The following is an 18089-nucleotide window of genomic DNA, read 5'->3' on the forward strand; positions in this document are numbered from 1 at the left end:
CTGAATGTTTTTGGGTGATCAAATAATGAATAATACTCTCTCCAATGGCTGTGGCCACTACTCTAGAGGTGAAGGATTCAATTGGAACATATATACCAATGTCATCTCATCCAGATTCCTATAACACATTTGGGGGCCTGCAAGACAGCATATCAACCATCTTATCAACCAATCTCCATTTCAAATAAAATAAACGCACTGGGTGTCATTAAGTGTACCTTCAGATCAATGATTTTTGCAAATGACATTCAAGTGCTATTTGTGTAGTGCATTTTTGCTGATAAAAGCAAATTAAATTAGCACAACTACAAGTGTGCTGATAAAAACTAAAACCCAACAGCAGTACCATTAGCTAACAAAGTAATATTTTCTCTTTACTGCGTTCTGCCATTTCGTTATTATCCTATTGGAAATCTAATTATAATCCTTTTACTCCCTAGTCAAACTTCACAGTTTTTGCAAGCCTAGCACCGACAAGTGATTTCATTACATTTGATTGCCCACACCCAGATTGACTTAACTTTACTTGGAGACCTAAAAGCCCTCTCAGTTTCTCAGATTCCCTGTTTGCACATTACTGCAACAGCTCCTTTAATTAATTAGCATGAACAGCAGTAACATGAACTGCTGAACAGAAAATAACATCATTTTATGATCGCAGGGAGACTTCTCCTTTTGCATGTTTATACCTTAGTTAACTTTTGTATGACTATATTTCATTGTTAGGGGATATTGGTATAGTCGACAGTGCATGTTTCTTAAATTTTTAAAAATTGACACCATTATCTTCATAATAATAGGCAAAACAAACACAGAATATGAAGCTCCTAAATTTTAGGATGTAGACAACATCATTTATGAGCTGACTTTATAGTAAAAAATAAAATACTAAAAAAAAGTTCATGGGCAATGATATCATAAAGTACAAGGGCATAGTGACACATTGCTCCTGTTTCTGCCACAGCATTTCTTTGTGGATACAAAACAAAACAAAACAAAAAACTAGGAACTTTCTTTTGCAAGTGGAATGGCAATCTTTGTAAATAATTTTTACAGTTTGCTTTTTTTGACTAGATTTGACAAAGACACAAGATGATTGATTTAGAACTGAAATATATTTTCCTACGATATTTTTCCCATAAATATGGTGGGATCCTAAATAATTTTTCTTCTTTTTGCTACTAGCACACTAGAAGTAGATATTAAATCCAACCTAAATGCCAAAGTAAACCAAAAATTTGATGTAAAATTAAGCCTACCAACTCTTCTTTTTTCCTCCTCTGAACCATTTTTATTCAGAAAAAAATATGTAAGATCTTATTCAGAATACAAACTGACCATTCAAAGATGTAAAATTCATGATCTTATCTATGTAGTACCTGGTAAAGGTACCACTGAAAAATTAAAAACAAAATGATAAAGTATCACTTCACTCTAAGATAAGCAGATACAATTTTAACATTTATATATTTTAAATGTATATTTTATAGCATACACTAATATATAATATAAAACATATAATAAATCTTTATAATATAAAATATATGTGAATGTGTATATTCTTATCCATTCTCTTGAAATAAATTTGAACAATGTGTATCTTTTCTTTTTGCTGCTTGCTTAGTAACCTAGAACAACATTCCTCTAATGAGCTTGAGATGTTTTGCCAGTATTTACTAAAAACACCTACCCTTGGGATAAGATGATCATTGTAAAATTTGGAAGAATAATAAGAAAAATGATGGTAGGAGCATGAAAGGGGACAGGAAAAGATAAATCATGTATTATTTCTTGTCATGTATGTGATATGATAAGAATAACTAAAAGGAGAGCAGACAGAATTTCTCTATGGGCTTTTCTACTAATGTCCACCACAGCGTGATCTCCATCTTTCTCTAGGGATTCCACAGTCTGCTTCCTGCCCTAAACTTAGCAACCATTACTTTATCTCTTTATGTCTTGTACTGTGTTAGAAGATACAGATAGGCACTCTGATGTTCCCCTTGTAAAATGGAAATGTTTTCTTGTAGAGTGCAGATATATCTAACTTGCTGTCAGAGACCAGATGTATTTTGGGAGGTAGGTCTTCTTAAAGATTTCCTCTTAAATGCTTCCTTGGAGAGTAGGAGCCTTTTACTACCCAGAGAAACTTTACTGTAACTGCCATCATCGAGTGGGAAAAGGCTCTAGTACACACCCCACAAAGAAGGTCCCAACATCTTTCTCTAAATCCACAGACTTTTTTTTTTTCTATAAGATTCAGTAGATTGCCTGACTCTTTTTATTGTATTCCTCAGGAAGTATTTGTCTCTTATTTTCTCCACAGGATTTTTATGCTAATTCATGGTACCATTACCTCCCTGACTATATTATACTTCTCTGCTATGAAATACTTGTCAGACCATAGCACACATATGTGTCTAGTTCTTTCTTAGAAATATGTGAAGAGCTTACATTCCTTGATCATTTAGGACCTGGTTGTCATGTGGTGGCTTATACCAGGTACTTGCATTTTTAACAGAATTATTTTCAGTGAGTGAAAGGCTATCACACTAATTATGATCGTAACATAAAATCTCATATACAGATCTAAGACTTGCAATTCCAGGTAGATCTCACTTGTATAACAGATGAAATTGCAGTGCAAGCAAGATAGTGAGACTTGGAAGCCAAGACAGATTGTTCTGCTAGTCAGTATTTTGAGTCTCTGGGGGTAATTCATTAATTAACAGATTTTTTTTTTTACTACAGTCTAGGAAGGGTTGTTGAACCTAACACTAATAACTTCTCAACCTTATTTATGCCCCATCCCCTTTACATATACAATGCAATTTTTGAAGCTTGGGATTCACCCTACTCCACCCCTAATCCAGATATTATTGAAGAACATGCAAAAGGAAACGTCTTTAATGAGGAATCCAGAGTCTAAAATTTAAATAGTGAAAAAAGGCCATAACTACTACATGTATAGCATGGTGAACTTTGTGCTGTGTGCCATTCTAGTTCTTAACCCAAATAGCCTATAGGAGGATTATCTGTGTGTGGCAGATTGGAAAGGTGTGATTAACCTCTTATTTTAAGTATGGAAAAGTTAATTTGCTTGTTGTTGATAATGAGAACTAAAACATAGGAATCTTAACTCTCTCACTCATTGCTCTCAGTATGTATCACTTTCAATCCATACCTGTAAAAATATCTTAGTTAATTAGCCAGGATATGTAACAAGAGTATAGTATTATCCCATGCAAAACAGTGTATCGAGGGTGGGGAAGGAGAGGCTTTCCAAGATTGTACTTAACTAACCAAAACTGTCTAAAACCAACTATAATTTAATAATCACTTTTCTTTTAAAATTTTGCAGAGATTGTGGTGATATTTACAAAAATTAGACAAATACCATACATCTCTCTTTTCTATTTAAAACTGCATAGAGTAGCTGAAATAGTAATAGAAGGAAATTTTTTTTTATTTGTGATTAAATTCACATCACCCTGTCAGAACTAGACTCCAACAGATCCTCACTTATCTAAATTTTTGGCTGGGATTTTTTTTTTTACTGTGGAGCATTAGCATAAAGTTTTATTTGTTTACTCTAGGGAACTTCTTTCTCATTTATATTAGGTTATTAGGTATGAAATGTCTGATTTCCTTGAATATTAATACTAAGTTTGACATTTGATATCTCTGACATTTCACTTTGACACTTCTTGTTTTATTTTTATTGTAAAGGTTCATCCTCAGTCTTTGAAATGCATGTTTTGGTTTGTGATTATCTTTCAAAATTCTTTTTAGATACATTTTTGTAAAATCATGAATAAGTCAAAACTTAATATTATTTTTGAATATGAGTTCCATTGTGGAATCAATGTGGTACAGACAGTTCTAAATATCAACAATGTTTTTGGGAAGGATGGGGCTAATGAATGCACAGTACCTCAGTGGTTTGAGAAGTTCCACTCTGGTGATTTTAATCTTGAAAATGAGCCACGTGGGCAACCTGAGACCAAGGTTGATAATGGTGACCTGAAAGCCATAGTGGAAACAAATCCATCTCAACCTACGCATGAATTAGCAGCAAGGTTTGCAAGGTTTGATGTTACTATTTCAACAATATTGGAACATTTGAAAAAAATCAGCAAGGTAAAGAAGCTAGGTAGATGGGTTCTCCATGAATTAAACTAGCGTCAGAAGACAAATTGTCTTGAAACTTGCCTTTCTTTGCTGTCATGACATAAAGACAAACCATTTCTACACTGTATTATTACATGTGATAAAAAAAAAATGGATTTTTCTTGACAATCACAAGCATTCAGCACAATGGTTGGATAAAGATGAAATGCTGAAGCACAGTGCAAAACTGAATATTCATCAACAAAAGTTAATGTAATGGCATCTGTTTGGTGGTCCAGCGCTGGTATTATCCACTACAGCTTCATGAAACCTGGTCATTTGATTACAGCAGATGTCTACTGTAACCAATTGGGCTCAGTGATGAGGATGCTTGCAATTAAGCAGCTGAGATTGGTCAATAGACACAGGCCAATCCTCTTGCAAAACAACACTCGACTACATGTCACACAAACTATGCTGCTCTAACTACAGAAGCTGGACTTGGAAACTCTGTTATCCACTGTGTTCAACAGACCTTGTAGCAACTGACTACCACTTTTTTCAGGATTTGGATAACTTCTGGCAGGGAAAAATATTTAATCTCAACAAGCTGTGGAAAATGCCTTTTACAATTTCATCGCTACTTGCTGTCCGGGCTTCTTTGCTCTGGCATAAGCAAGCTACAATTAAGATGGCAAAATGGTGTTGATAGTTTAGGTGCATACTTTGATTAATGGTACTGTTTCTTGTTTGAGATACAATAAACTACACTTTTAATTTGAAATCGGACATTTCATATTTAATGACCTAATGGCCATGTAATATTCACATTTGAAAATTAAAATGAATGTAAAGTGTAGGGACTAAGGTTCTTGGCCTCCTAAAGGTTTGCTGAAAAATCATTGACATAATGCAGATTGATTAAAAGGAGAAAAGACATACAAATTTATTTTTTATTTATTTATTTATTTATTTATTTATTTATTTATTTTGAGACAGAGTCTCGCTTTGTTGCCCAGGCTAGAGTGAGTGCCGTGGCATCAGCCTAGCTCACAGTAACCTCAAACTCCTGGGCTCAAGCAATCCTGCTGCCTCAGCCTCCCAAGTAGCTGGGACTATAGGCATGTGCCACCATGCCCAGATAATTTTTTCTTTATATATTAGTTGGCCAATTAATTTCTTTCTATTTATAGTAGAGACAGGGGTCTCACTTTTGCTCAGGCTGGTTTCTAACTCCTGACCTGGAGCAATCCGCCCACCTTGGCCTCCCAGAGTGCTAGGATTACAGGCGTGAGCCACTGCGCTCGGCTCTCCATACAAATTTATTTAATGTATATGCATCTAATACATTCAGAATGAAGACCCAAAAATACAGGGGAAATTTTCCATTTTATGCTTAGGTTTGTCAACGAAAGAGAAGCCACACTTTGTAAAATAATTTAAAGAGGTTTATTCTGAGCCAAGCATGAGAACCATTGCCCAGAGCCATGCCCAAGAAGCCTTGAGCAAGTGGACTCACTGTGGTTACAGCTATAGTTTGGTTGTAGTTAGGTTACAGTTTCATTCAAGGAGACAGAAATTACACCTAAGTCATAAATCAATACATGGAAAGTATACATTGGTTTGGCCCAAAAAGGTGGGACATCTCAAAGCAGGGGTTTACAGGTTTAAATAGGTGGGTTTAAAGAATGTTTTATTTATAACTGATTAAAGAAATGAAGCTTTGTCAAAAAGCTTGGAATGTTTTACTTTAAGATAAGGGAGTCTGTTAATCAGGGAAAAGTCACCAGACATATACCCAGACTCAAGTGATCTGTTAAGTAATTTGAGGACCTGAAGGTTTATCTTGCATAACCACAGGCCTGTTAATGAGTTACAAAGGATGCCTTCAAGGAGGGAAGGGAGCATAATGAGGCGTGTCTGACCTCCCTTCTCATGGCCAGCAACTCAGCTTTAGGGTATTGCTCAGGTTCCCCTTGGCCAAGAGGATGTTCATTCAGTCAGTTGGTGGGGCAGGGGAAGGGGCTTAAGATTTTTTTTTTTTTTTTTTTAGTTTACCAGTTCAATGAAGTATAGACAGCTGTGTAGAAATATGATTGAAGAAAAAGCATATGATCTAATGCTAATAGACTGAGTGGGGAAACCCAGTAAGGCCTATCTATCTACATTCTTCTTGGCCTCTCTGAGCATGTATACCTTCCTTCTGGGTTTCATGCAGGGGCCCCTGTGGAATGGAGATCTTATGACCTCCAGTCAAACAAGGTAGGTTAGATAATTTCTTACGGCCAGTTTTTACACAGAATTTCATTCCTAGCTTTCAGAAAAAGGGATTCTGCCTTTTAGTTCTTGGCTTGGGGAAGAGAGATTCTGGTTTCTATAGCTAGCCTTAGGGAAGAATGGGACTGAGAGTCAGGAGGACAGGAGGTAATCAGAGAAAAACTTTTGCTTCTGAGGTCTTCATTTTGGGGTGCTGTTTCCTGAGCCCTATCAAGAGAAAAATTCTTCAGAATTTTAAATATACCTCCTTGAACATATACCTCCTTAGAGTCCCCTAATCTGTTGACTCCCCTCAAGTTAATGCTTTACTGTTTTAATGTTTGACAATTAACATCAGTAATGAAGGATCTCAGGAAATTTCACCTTAAAATATGACTTTTTTGGTATAAAGTGTATTTTAAATAAAGGCCCTTTGAGATCAACAGGAATTGGAAGAGGCATTCTATCTGTATAAAACCAGATGAGACCTCTCAAAGTAACAATGGACTTCCCTTTCCTTCCTTGTTACCTCAAATATATTACAGGAAAGATCAAGTATGCAACCAGACTTGGCCCTAATCATTTTAAGTATAATACCTGTCTCTCAGGTTAATTTAATTTGCAAAGAGAGTCATTTACAAGTCAATCTGTTTCCACCCATCCATTCATCCTCCTAATAACCATTTATTGCCCCTAAACAGAAGTACCTATATTCTTCATCTCCCTCTCCCATTTAAAATGATGGTATATAAACTTCTGGACCTCATTGGGATATTGGGTAATCACTCCTGGATTCTCCCAGTGCCCACAGTAAATAAACCTCTTTCTTTTGTAAATCTTCCTTAATTGTGAGTTGATGTTTCAGTTAACCTTCCAGAGTAAAGGGGTAGTTTCCCCTCACATCCACAGTAAGCCATATACTTAAGCTGGAATCTACTTTCATCAATAATGTAAATAATTACTGGGGCAACATTTTCACCAATCCCTCTATTAGCTTTCAAGAAAGAATAATTTATTTTACAAATATTTCTTCCCTATATCCCTGTTCTCTCACAAATGTTTAAGTGTTCTTATTTTCTTTAAAATGATAAAAATGAATAAATTAAATGTTAATCTCAGCTTCTGTGAGCCACCATTTAATAATAAGTAAGATAAAATCTGCAACAGGGAGGGCTAAGAAATACTCAAATCTTACAACCTCCTGATAATTTAATTTCAAATTTAAATGAGAAATATTAGATATTTTTATTTTTAACATTGTAGAAGTTATTGTTTAATGTTTATACACTACTTCCATTTTTCATTTTCCTCCATATTTTGATCCCTTTGAAATCAGGTATTATAGTGTTTTTCTATCAGTTTAGCAGACAAAAGGAATAGTTAAATATTATTACCAAAAAACCTTAATTATACTCTTAAATATTCCAATATACATCCTATATAGAAGTCAAATAAATTTGACCTTTATGAAACATTTTGTAACTTAGATACTTATGGAAGGTGGGGGATGTGACTTTAGATTTTTAGGGGAATGGTATAGAAATATAAGTAGCACTTTTCACCATAACATTATCCACAACAAGAAAATAGTGAAAGAAGGTGGTATTCTGCATGTGACATAAGTATTTAGAGTGGTTCCTGACATAGTGTTTCATAAATATTAATGATAGATTTCATTTATTCTCCTTTCACTTCCTCTTTCTTCTCTGCTGTAAAACAGAATTCAAGTATTTCTAAAGCTCTTATCATGATGCAAACATTGCAGGTCTCTGTACCGAACACGTGCTTTTATTGCAATTTTATAACTGGTATGTGTTAGACAAAATAAAATGGCAGAAAGAATACTGGTCTACTAATCAGAGTTTCTCTATTACTAACTAATGCAGTTACTGACATTGAAAAGTCCTTCTTTCTACCTCTCTCTGCTTTAATTTTAGAAAAACAGGTATCATAATACTTGCCCGATCCTCCTCATCAATATGTTAGGTACATACTCTCTGACAAGTATGGCAAGTATAAGATATCATTAATATTATGGACTATAAAATACACACCAAGTTACCATTTGTGTTTGCAGATGTAGATTTTAGTAGGAATGAACTTTTTGGTGTATAAGTGATATACAAAGCTTTCTCTAAAACATATGTTCTTCAGTATGTAGTTATGATAACTATATCATTATATTTTGTCCCCATGTAAGAAATACATTCATGCCTCTTTTTGAGGTCTTATAAGAACTAGAGGTTAAGTAAAAGGGGAAAAGATGTATTTTGAATAATTATTTCCCCAAAACAGAGTTAGTTAAAAGTGAGCAAGAGAGTTTGATACTCCATCAAGATAGTACTTGCAAAGAAAGGCAACTTGTACTGGTGTGTGTTTTAATTAAATTATAAATCAGAAATATTTTAGGGCAAATAATCCCAAGTGGTTATTATTTTCAAGAAATCTGTTTTTCTAAAGTGTCTTATTTTAAAAATGAGCACCAGAACCTTTTGAAAAAATGACTCCAAATAATTTTCTTCTTTAGAGAAAAAGTAATCAAATACTGTACTGTTTTATTATCTGCACCTAGATTGCAATAGTCAACTTTTTCCCACTTTCAATTTAGTAGCTCCATATTGATACTACTGATCTAATGACTAACTGGACCCCAAACTAACCTCACTACTATCACTTATTTGATTTGAGGATGACATGTTCTGAATATATTTCCACAACTGAAGTAGAGTTACAATTAATTCTACATTTAATTTGGATCAAACCTAAGACTGAAGTGGAACATTAATCAGCACATTATTATATCTATCTCTTATTCAGGTTAGGAAAACATTGCCTTCTAGAGGTGATCTTACTTGGTGTCAAATAATATAATGCCCATTTGAAAATTAGAAACATCATTAATTAAGCAACTTAAAGAAAAACATGGAATTTATTATTTAGCTGAAGAACTTTTTTATAAAATATTGCCATTACTTCAAGAATAAGTTAGCTACCTCAAAATAAAAGTTTGATACCCTAAATTATGCCTGTGATGAAGCCTATTATTTCTTAAGGAGGTTTTATTGTTTATAGAATTGAGCAAGTTACACTTGGAAGAAAACATGAGCCTTGGGTAGGAAAAATGATAAAAGCATTTTATTGTAAACATAAATTAAACTTCTGAAAATGTTATAGACACACTTCTTGTTAGCTTTTTAAAAATAAAAAGTAAGTAGTTAACTTTCAAATAACCATCCTGTCAGGGAAGGAAATCTCATCCTGAGGCAAAATTGTCATGACTGACAAAGATTTTGACTCACAATAAAACAATGTGGATTTTTACTTATGTTTTAGACTATGGAGGAAAAAAACTTCCCAAATGCATTGCTTATTAAGCTAGTCATGTATTTCATTGCAGGTTGTAAAACAGGAGAACATGCACAAGGGGCTCATAAGCATATTTTAGAGTTAGAGAATATCATTTATATCATTTTATATTGTCAATATCACCCCTGCAGAATAAGATTTAGCTTTAAATACTGTAAATCTACAATTTTGCTCACCTTTGTATAAATTAATTTTTAATAGAATGAGACTTATATAAATGATTATTTGATTAAGCGATATATCTAATAAAATAATACATTTATTGCATACAGATTTATTCATATTGAATAAATTGAACATAGCACAGCAAAATACTATAAAGCGAGTTTGTAGTTTTCAGTGAAGTGCATTGATTAGATTTTGGATTTTCTTTGTTGGAATGAAATTTTGACCAGGTCTTATTGTTTTTTCTGTGCAGCCTGAACACTGATGCCGGAACTCCAACTGATCATAGGCACGAATAGGGTGCTGTAGCAGTTACCTGCTTAATTAGTGTTGTAATTCTTTAGAATTCATACTCAAATTCCTAAAATATGGAACCTACAATTACTATTTGTTTATAACTGATAAATAGAACCCTGCACGTACAGAAAAAATGTGCTAGAGAATGGGCTTTATGAGTCTTTAGAGGATAATCATAATGATGACTAAACATGATATTTTACACTTTTTTTAACCCCTTTCTTCCAAAGAGTTAACAGTGCTTCACAAACATTATCACATTAACCCACATAGCATCCTAGTGGGGTAAGTAGGTGGAAGAATTTTTAAGACAAAGAAAGTGCTATTTCTAAGTGGTATAAGAGAAGTTAAAATACAGACATGTCTACTTTAAGCTGTGATTATTATGAAATAGCTTTTTATTTGTCTGTCCTGGGATTTAGCAGGAAGTATATCAGGAGATAATTCATTTGTGCAAATGATCAATATTTGTTATCACTGCTTTGGAGCTCAGATTTCTCAAAGAAACACTTTGCCTGTAATATTCTCTAATGGAATACAAGGAGCTCTAGTTTCTAGATTTTACCATGCCTACTGTTTCCCTTGAACTGTTGGCAGAGCAAGACACTTAACCCCTTTTTAGTAGAGCATTCCTTATCTGTAAAGAAGGCAATGATAAAACCATATACCCAAGCTACTAAAAATGCCCCCTTTATTCTTTTCTTCTCGCCTCCCATCCCCAATCTTGCTTCCTTTTTATTAAGCTATCAATAAGCAAACAGAACAAAAAATCTATAGACATGAGAAAGGAGAAAGGGAGATATGATGGGCCAATCACATCATGGATATTTTCACTCTTCACTATTGGCCTAGATATAAATAGATGCCTAACATGTTCAAGTGATTAGGACCAAATGGGTCATTTGGCTTGAATTGCCCAGGAAATGGCCTCACATATTTTTAACTATTTACTTAATGGGGGCCTGGCCACAGGCTAGTGGCAAGATACCTTTCATCATCATTTTCATACCTACTAAAAATATAACAGAGCAGCATTCTAGTGCGCTATATGGTACTCTAGTGATCAGAAAGATTTAATGCCCCTCCTAAAGTTCCCTACACCAAGCAAAATCTAATCCATTGTGTTATTTTTATTTTTGCCCTAGAATTAATCATTATGTGACAAAAGCATCACTTGTCTTACGCAAAAGGCCAAACTGAGTTTTTATCCATTCTCCAATAATCAGTTCCCTGTGGCAGTACATGCAATTTCTGTTGGAATGGCAACCTACCTTGCACACTTAAAATATTATATTAATTCATACCAATGTGACATTTCAGTCATTACATGCTCTGAAGGAATTTCTTCTACAGCATAGGAATTTGGATTCTGGTATTTTCCACAGATTGTATAAAGATCTGCTTATGTAGAATAGGTGTACTCTTCTAATCTAATTCAGTGAAATAATGCCAAATTAGACATAGGACATGAAGAAGGATGGAGGTAATCAGATTAAAATTTTTATTAATATCAAATATCTAAATAACAATGAGGAGTGACTAAAATTATAACATCCAAAAATGTCTCATCATTATATAGTCAAATGGCATAAATTGGAATATAGGTATAATTGAACAGAATTTTCAAATTAATTAAGTCACTTAAGTACTGTCTTTTTACAAATAGATATGTTTAAGTTACTTTGTTTGAACCATAAAGACTCCTCATATGTTTTTTTCCTGGCCTTTTCCCACGTATCTGCCTTCTTTCTGACATCTAATTTTAGCTATTTCTTCTTGTAGGCTTCAGATATATATCGCAGAAGGGATGTCTCACATTTATTTGAGTTTGGAGCAGCCAGTTGTGTTCCTTTATATATAACTCAACTGATTGCAGAGGTTCCTATCCTGTATGGAAGGCCCATACTGGCCTTCAGTGCCATGGCATATGTCCATGTCAGGTAGTGCTGTGCTAAGAGAAGGACTGCATGGGCCTACACTTTTAGTTTAAAATAGGTCACATTTGTAATTCCTCCTGTCAGATGTCCCCAAATGTCAGTGTGTGTCCCTCCTTGTGAGATCCCAACCTCCCTATAATTCCTCTGGAGAGGTTTTGTTAGTTGCTCTTTCTGATCTATAATCTTCTTTACATCCAGAATGCATATGAGTTCATTTCTGCTTGGAGCTCAAGTACAAACTCTCTTAAAAACATAAAACATTCAATTACTAATTAGCTGTTTCCTCTTCCTAATGAAGTGAGCATGTCAGGTCTGGATTAAAATTCAGCTACTACTCTCTTCTGTTTATGTTTCCAGATGTTTGTGTTTTATCTATGAGTTTACTTTGACAGCTACTACTAAATCATAAATCACTCATATTATAGCTGAAATTCATTTTGAAATTGAAATGTGGCAAATTTTGAGATTGCTCCAAGGATCATGTCAATTAGCAGGTCAATACTGGTTCTTTCCTTATGATCATTCAGTGTTGGCATTTATAAAATAGTAACTGAATATGTGTCAACATTATACAGCATGGTACACAGAAGTCTATTTTGCTACTATCCTCGAAATTGGGAGAAAAAGTTTTACTATCATGAAATGTCAATTTATTGTATTCTGGTTAGAAAAATTGATTCATATTTATAATATCTTCTTGCAAGCCTAGTTTTTCTTTGGATTTTCGAGCTGCTGTGGAAACTGTTCCTGATAGGCCTTGTAAGAGGGCACACTTAATGAAGGGTGTGGGCAGATATGTTTTTCCCTTAATAAAGACAATAATTAAATATAACAAAGGTGGACAGTTTTCAGAAACTGCATTTTTCTAAAGGACAAATGGTGATTGTCTTTCACCATTTATTGCTGTGTTTATGTACCATTTTTTAGAGGACATTATTTGTTTTGTCATTGCTTTCAAGTTTGTAATGTTCACAATTTATATTGCATGATATAAGCTTTAGCTGTACTGTATAAACTTTAATCCTGGTAATGACTGTCTGCCATTTGATATTGAAGAGCTTTTCCTTTGACATTTAGGCTGTGTATACAGAGGATGAGGTTGACTGGAGGACTGAGTAACTATCTGGTCAATTTTATCAGAGTAAATATTCTCAGACTCCACAAAGGAATCTGAGCAATTCTCTGGGATGACAGATGACCAGACAGTTTCCAAAAGTTCAGGCTTTGTTTTCTTCTGGTCCCTGAAAAAGTTCAGATGAATTCCATGGGCTCTTTGAGAAAATGCCCGGTTTCCCTCTATTTATGTCCTACCCTCTAGCCAGTCTGACTGACTCAGACCCTCAACTCTTATTCTTCTATTACCTTACTACATCTTTATTTTTGGTTCTTAGGTATTATCCAGAAAATTCCATTGACTCACCATGATACCTTTTACACAGAAAGGATAAATACTTTAAAGATATTTTACATAACATTTAAAAATAATATACTTTCCTCCTAACAATGGGAAGCTTTGGCTAGACCGAGTTAATATTTTAGACCAGGCATATCAGTCCAAAAATGATAATGTACTCTCCTTATATGTGGAGATGATGCATTTGACTCACAAACATGGACTTTAAGTGTTTCTTAAGCACAGGTGATAGATTTTTACTGATTCATACACACTGTTTTCCTGTTTCTTATTTTGTAACCAAAAACCAATTGTTGTGATGCAGCTAGATAGAGATTTAGGCCGTAAGCCATTGCTATGGAAAAGAGAAATGTTAGACAAAAAGAAGTAGAATAGACTTTTTTTTTTTTTAATTCCCAACAATAACTTTTACTCATACCAATCAACTAATTTGTAACTCTGGAATTATATGGACTCTTTTAACTACCAACATTTAAATGTATACTGGTTTGGCCAAACACTATGGCTAAATAGTATTTAGAACTAGTCTCCCTTCATGCAGTATACACAGTCTCAGGGTTAACCTGGGGAGAGGAAATTCTGAATGTACAAAGCTGTCATTATCTTAGATCATAACAAGCAAATGCTCCTTTCTCCCTGTTTTGGTAAACCATAGGGATTTCAAATGTGCCATTATATACAAAAGTTAAAACTAATATAGAACATTATAGACATTATAACATAGTTCATGAAAATAATCTTTATTGGGCTTTGATGACTTCAGTGCTATGGAAAGAAGAACAGAAGCTGTAGCATGAAACTTGAAAGGCCTTTGAAAACTGATACATTAACATATAGAAATGTTAAATGCTAAATTTTACCAACACTAAATCAAGCCTGTTACAACAGATCATTTTAGGTTCCTGAAGATAGAAGTTTTAGTATTTTTAAGCACGTATCAGAATTATTCCTCAGAAGAACTAACTTGTTTTCTTTTTTTTAAAGGAGGTAACTATTACTGTTTAGCAATGGCACAACAGTTTTATTCGGCCTGAAAGGTCCTCGCTGGCTTTACATAAATGAAGATGCTTGTGATTCCAGTTTATCTCTGAAACTATTCAACACGGAGTTATTTCAATTGTGTTTATCTGCAAAGCTTTGTTTACTGAATGAGCTATTCAATCTGTTACATGTTAAAAAAAGGAACGTGTGTACATTTTAAAAGCAATGATGTAAACTTTGTCCTTGCATTAGATTGAACAGTTTGAGAATATGAGCTAAATCCTAATGGCTAAAGCAACTTGATCATATTTCATGCTTTTCTATGCTCATTTCAGCTTGGCTTTTTGTCTTTTAAGGAAAAAATGCAGTAGTGTGTTAGGGACTAGAAACTTATATGTATGGTTTCTCTGTTCTACCATATATTAAGTTAAAGTACACCTTCTTTGTTAAAAATGTACTTGCTAAACTTCAGTATAAATAAAAGCATTTGACTTTGCCAGTTGTCACTGAGTTTTTATTTTCAAATTGCCAACTGCAGTCACTAAAATATATAGGAGAGTCAGTGCAAATTAAAATAGAGGAACCAGGAAGGCATCTGCTAAGCTTCCTCCAGTTTTGTTATTTCCAAATATATATATATATATATATATATATATATATATATATATATATATATACAGAGAGAGAGAGAGACAGAGAGACAGAGAGAGAGAGAGAGAGAGAGAGAGAGAGAGAGAGAGACATCTTATTTCAGTTGACCTGCTTAAATAGGTTGATATTCTTGTCCTCAATTGTTCTATTGACTCACACTGGATTGCCTTTTTCTGGCTGTGTATGCTTAGTGAACCTGCTTCCAGGAGGAATGATTTACTGGAAAGTAGGAAAAATGGGTGAACCAAGACTTAGAAAATCCTTTCTGAATATCCATTATTTTCAAAAAGTTTCCTCTAAAACCACCTTCAGTGGAGAACAACAACAACAACAAAAATAAAAATGAAAAACAAAACAAAAGGAAGGAATATATCTACTCTGGTCCAAAGAAATAGCAGGTCTCTTTGTATGTCCAGGTGTCTGTCAGAGCTTAATGAAAAACCAAGGCCAGTCATGGCCCTGCCCTACAGTTTACCTAATTGCTGTTTTTACCTCTCCTTAGTTAACTTCCAGTAAAATCCTGGAGCCCACCCAAATTATGGTTCATCAAGGAACTTCTCAGTTTTTCCTATGCAGAGGCAGTGCTACTTCCAATACTTACCTGTTTTGTGAAACGTGTGTTAAATATTTCTACTCCTTACCTGTTTTGTGAAACATGTGTTCTATCTCACTGTACTTTTAGCTGGTCACCCAATGACTGTAGGTCATCTGGTTTGGAAGAATGATGCTACTTCCACAGATGTTTCCTCTCGCCATCACCTCCTCACCATCCTCATTTATGGAAATGTTGAGAGTCCTGACAGAACTATCAGCTCTTTCTCTGCTATAGAGGAGGAAGATCCCTAGGGTTTTTGTTGGCTAAGCAGATCTGCTCTGGTAGGATATTATATGCCCCACCATAACAAACAACGTAGGGGCCCAATAGTCAATCATATGATATGCAGGCCTGTATTATTTAAAAGTTAATAAAACAACCAGAGGAGGCTTATGCTATTAGGCTTCTCAACTTCCAGGGGTCCGAGTGCCCAATATTTTATCTGGTTTAACCTCATCTGGTAGCAGTTATCCACACTGGCTTAATATTGATGGGGTAACTTCATTGTGGGTCCTGTGGATGGTTGGGACTTCTGGGGATATAGAAGCAACTATAGGAATCTCCTAGTTATTTGGAGCACACTTCATTGGCCCATCTGAAATGAATGAACCAGGAAAATACTGGGAGTGAGATCCACCATGAACCACCATGTTTCCTGTGATACGATGGCTTGCCATTTCAACGCAACTCCTTGACCACTGTTCCATATCCCCCTCCTTCCACTACCTCTGTCCTCTAACAACATAAGAACCTTAGCTTATAAAAGGAACTGAGTACAGGACAGTAATTACTTCATCGCAGGCTGGTGGTTTCACTGAATATCCATTCTATTTCAGGTGTAAACCCTTTTCTCCTAGGGTTGGATCCCTTTGCACTGTCTTTGGAGAAAATACAGTTTACATTCATCCTGGAAGTGTGGCTGCAGGAATTGGATCAACTTCATGCAATCTATAGGGTCTCTGACATTCCTGACTTCACTTCTTCTGTAGTAGAAGTGGGGGGACACAGCTGCTATCACCACCAGACGTATTCATGGCACTATTATCTGTGATTATAATCCTGGTATAAGAGTATCTTTCCATACCTTTCAGATCACCTAACCTTTTTGATATATTCAATTGTTGCTGTTCTTCCCAATGTGTGCCATTCATGTATAATGCCATTTATGTATAAATGAATCTCAATGGATTTGCTCATGAAGACCTCTCTATCCCAGGAAATACCAGCATTATGCCTTTTTACTCAGGGAAGTGTGTCTCTGTGGATGATGTTACAAAAATAACTTACAATAGAATCTGAGATTAGGGAGTGAGTGGAAGAGTCTTTGAAGACTGTCAAAAGTCTTATATCTCAAAGATAGGCACACAAATTACTATTTGAACAATTATAATGCCAAGGAGCTGATTTTTTGGATAGATATCTGTCATTATTATAGAGATCAAAAGTGATATTGAACCAAAAATTTCTCCACTTGAAATTGAACTTGGAAGAAGACTGCTCCCAAGCACACACATAGCTAAGTGACTGCCTCATTTAAAATTATAGAAATCTGTCAGCTATTACAGGGGACGTAAAAAGAATCAGCATAGTTTTTATTCCTGGTTGCACTTGAGTGTGTACATGTGTGTATATGCAGAATATATATGCATGAAACTCTCCTGGTTTTCTTTGCCAATGAATTACTAAAACCAAATCTGGGCATTTTTTCCAGTTTCACCTGGTTCAACTTTCTTGAAGCATATAAGCATCTAAATTATGAGATGTTAAATGAAAGTTAGGTATAAAGGCAGTCAACTATCATTGGGAGAGGTGGTAGTGATTTTGAAAATAAAGCATCTAGATGATGATGATTATTCTGAAGCTCAGCTCTTTAATTGTTTAAACTAAAAGTCCCTTCTCTGGACCCCACACTGGTCATGTAAGATTTCCCTATTTTATACCTTCTGTCAGTTACCCTACAATCCTTCTGTAAAGTTTCTAGGTTTAAACCAAATAATGCTACAGCTGAGAACACAGAACTAGGACCCTGAAGCATGGGGGTAGATAGAAGCATGGGGGTAGATAGAAGCACCAAGAAGGCAAATGTACTGATTTTAAGGCTGCATTGGTATCAGGCATATTTATTAACATCTTTGGAGTTGATCTGTGGCCCATCAACAACTTCCCTCACTCGAATCAGAGAGCTACAATAATCACAAGTGCAGTTGAACTCAACTAATGAACATTTTAGGGCATGTCATAGTAATTAATTATATTCTGATGAGAATATTTCTTCCCTTTTGAATGACTTTTAAAAATGAGTTAAACATATAATCCT

General features: G+C 34.8%; 1 protein-coding gene across 1 annotated transcript in view; it reads left to right on the forward strand.

The window, feature by feature from the left end:
• Nucleotides 1–15022, forward strand: part of LOC105882300 (dachshund homolog 2) — a 408214-nt gene extending 393192 nt beyond the window's left edge. Inside the window, exon 10 of the mRNA XM_075999087.1 lies at nt 14530–15022. Coding sequence (XP_075855202.1) covers nt 14530–14579 — 50 coding nt within the window. The 3' untranslated portion in view covers nt 14580–15022. The remainder of the gene's footprint in view (nt 1–14529) is intronic.
• Nucleotides 15023–18089: the final 3067 nt, after the last annotated feature.

This window comes from Microcebus murinus, chromosome X, assembly GCF_040939455.1.
Source record: "Microcebus murinus isolate Inina chromosome X, M.murinus_Inina_mat1.0, whole genome shotgun sequence".
Classification (NCBI taxonomy): Eukaryota; Metazoa; Chordata; class Mammalia; order Primates; family Cheirogaleidae; genus Microcebus; species Microcebus murinus.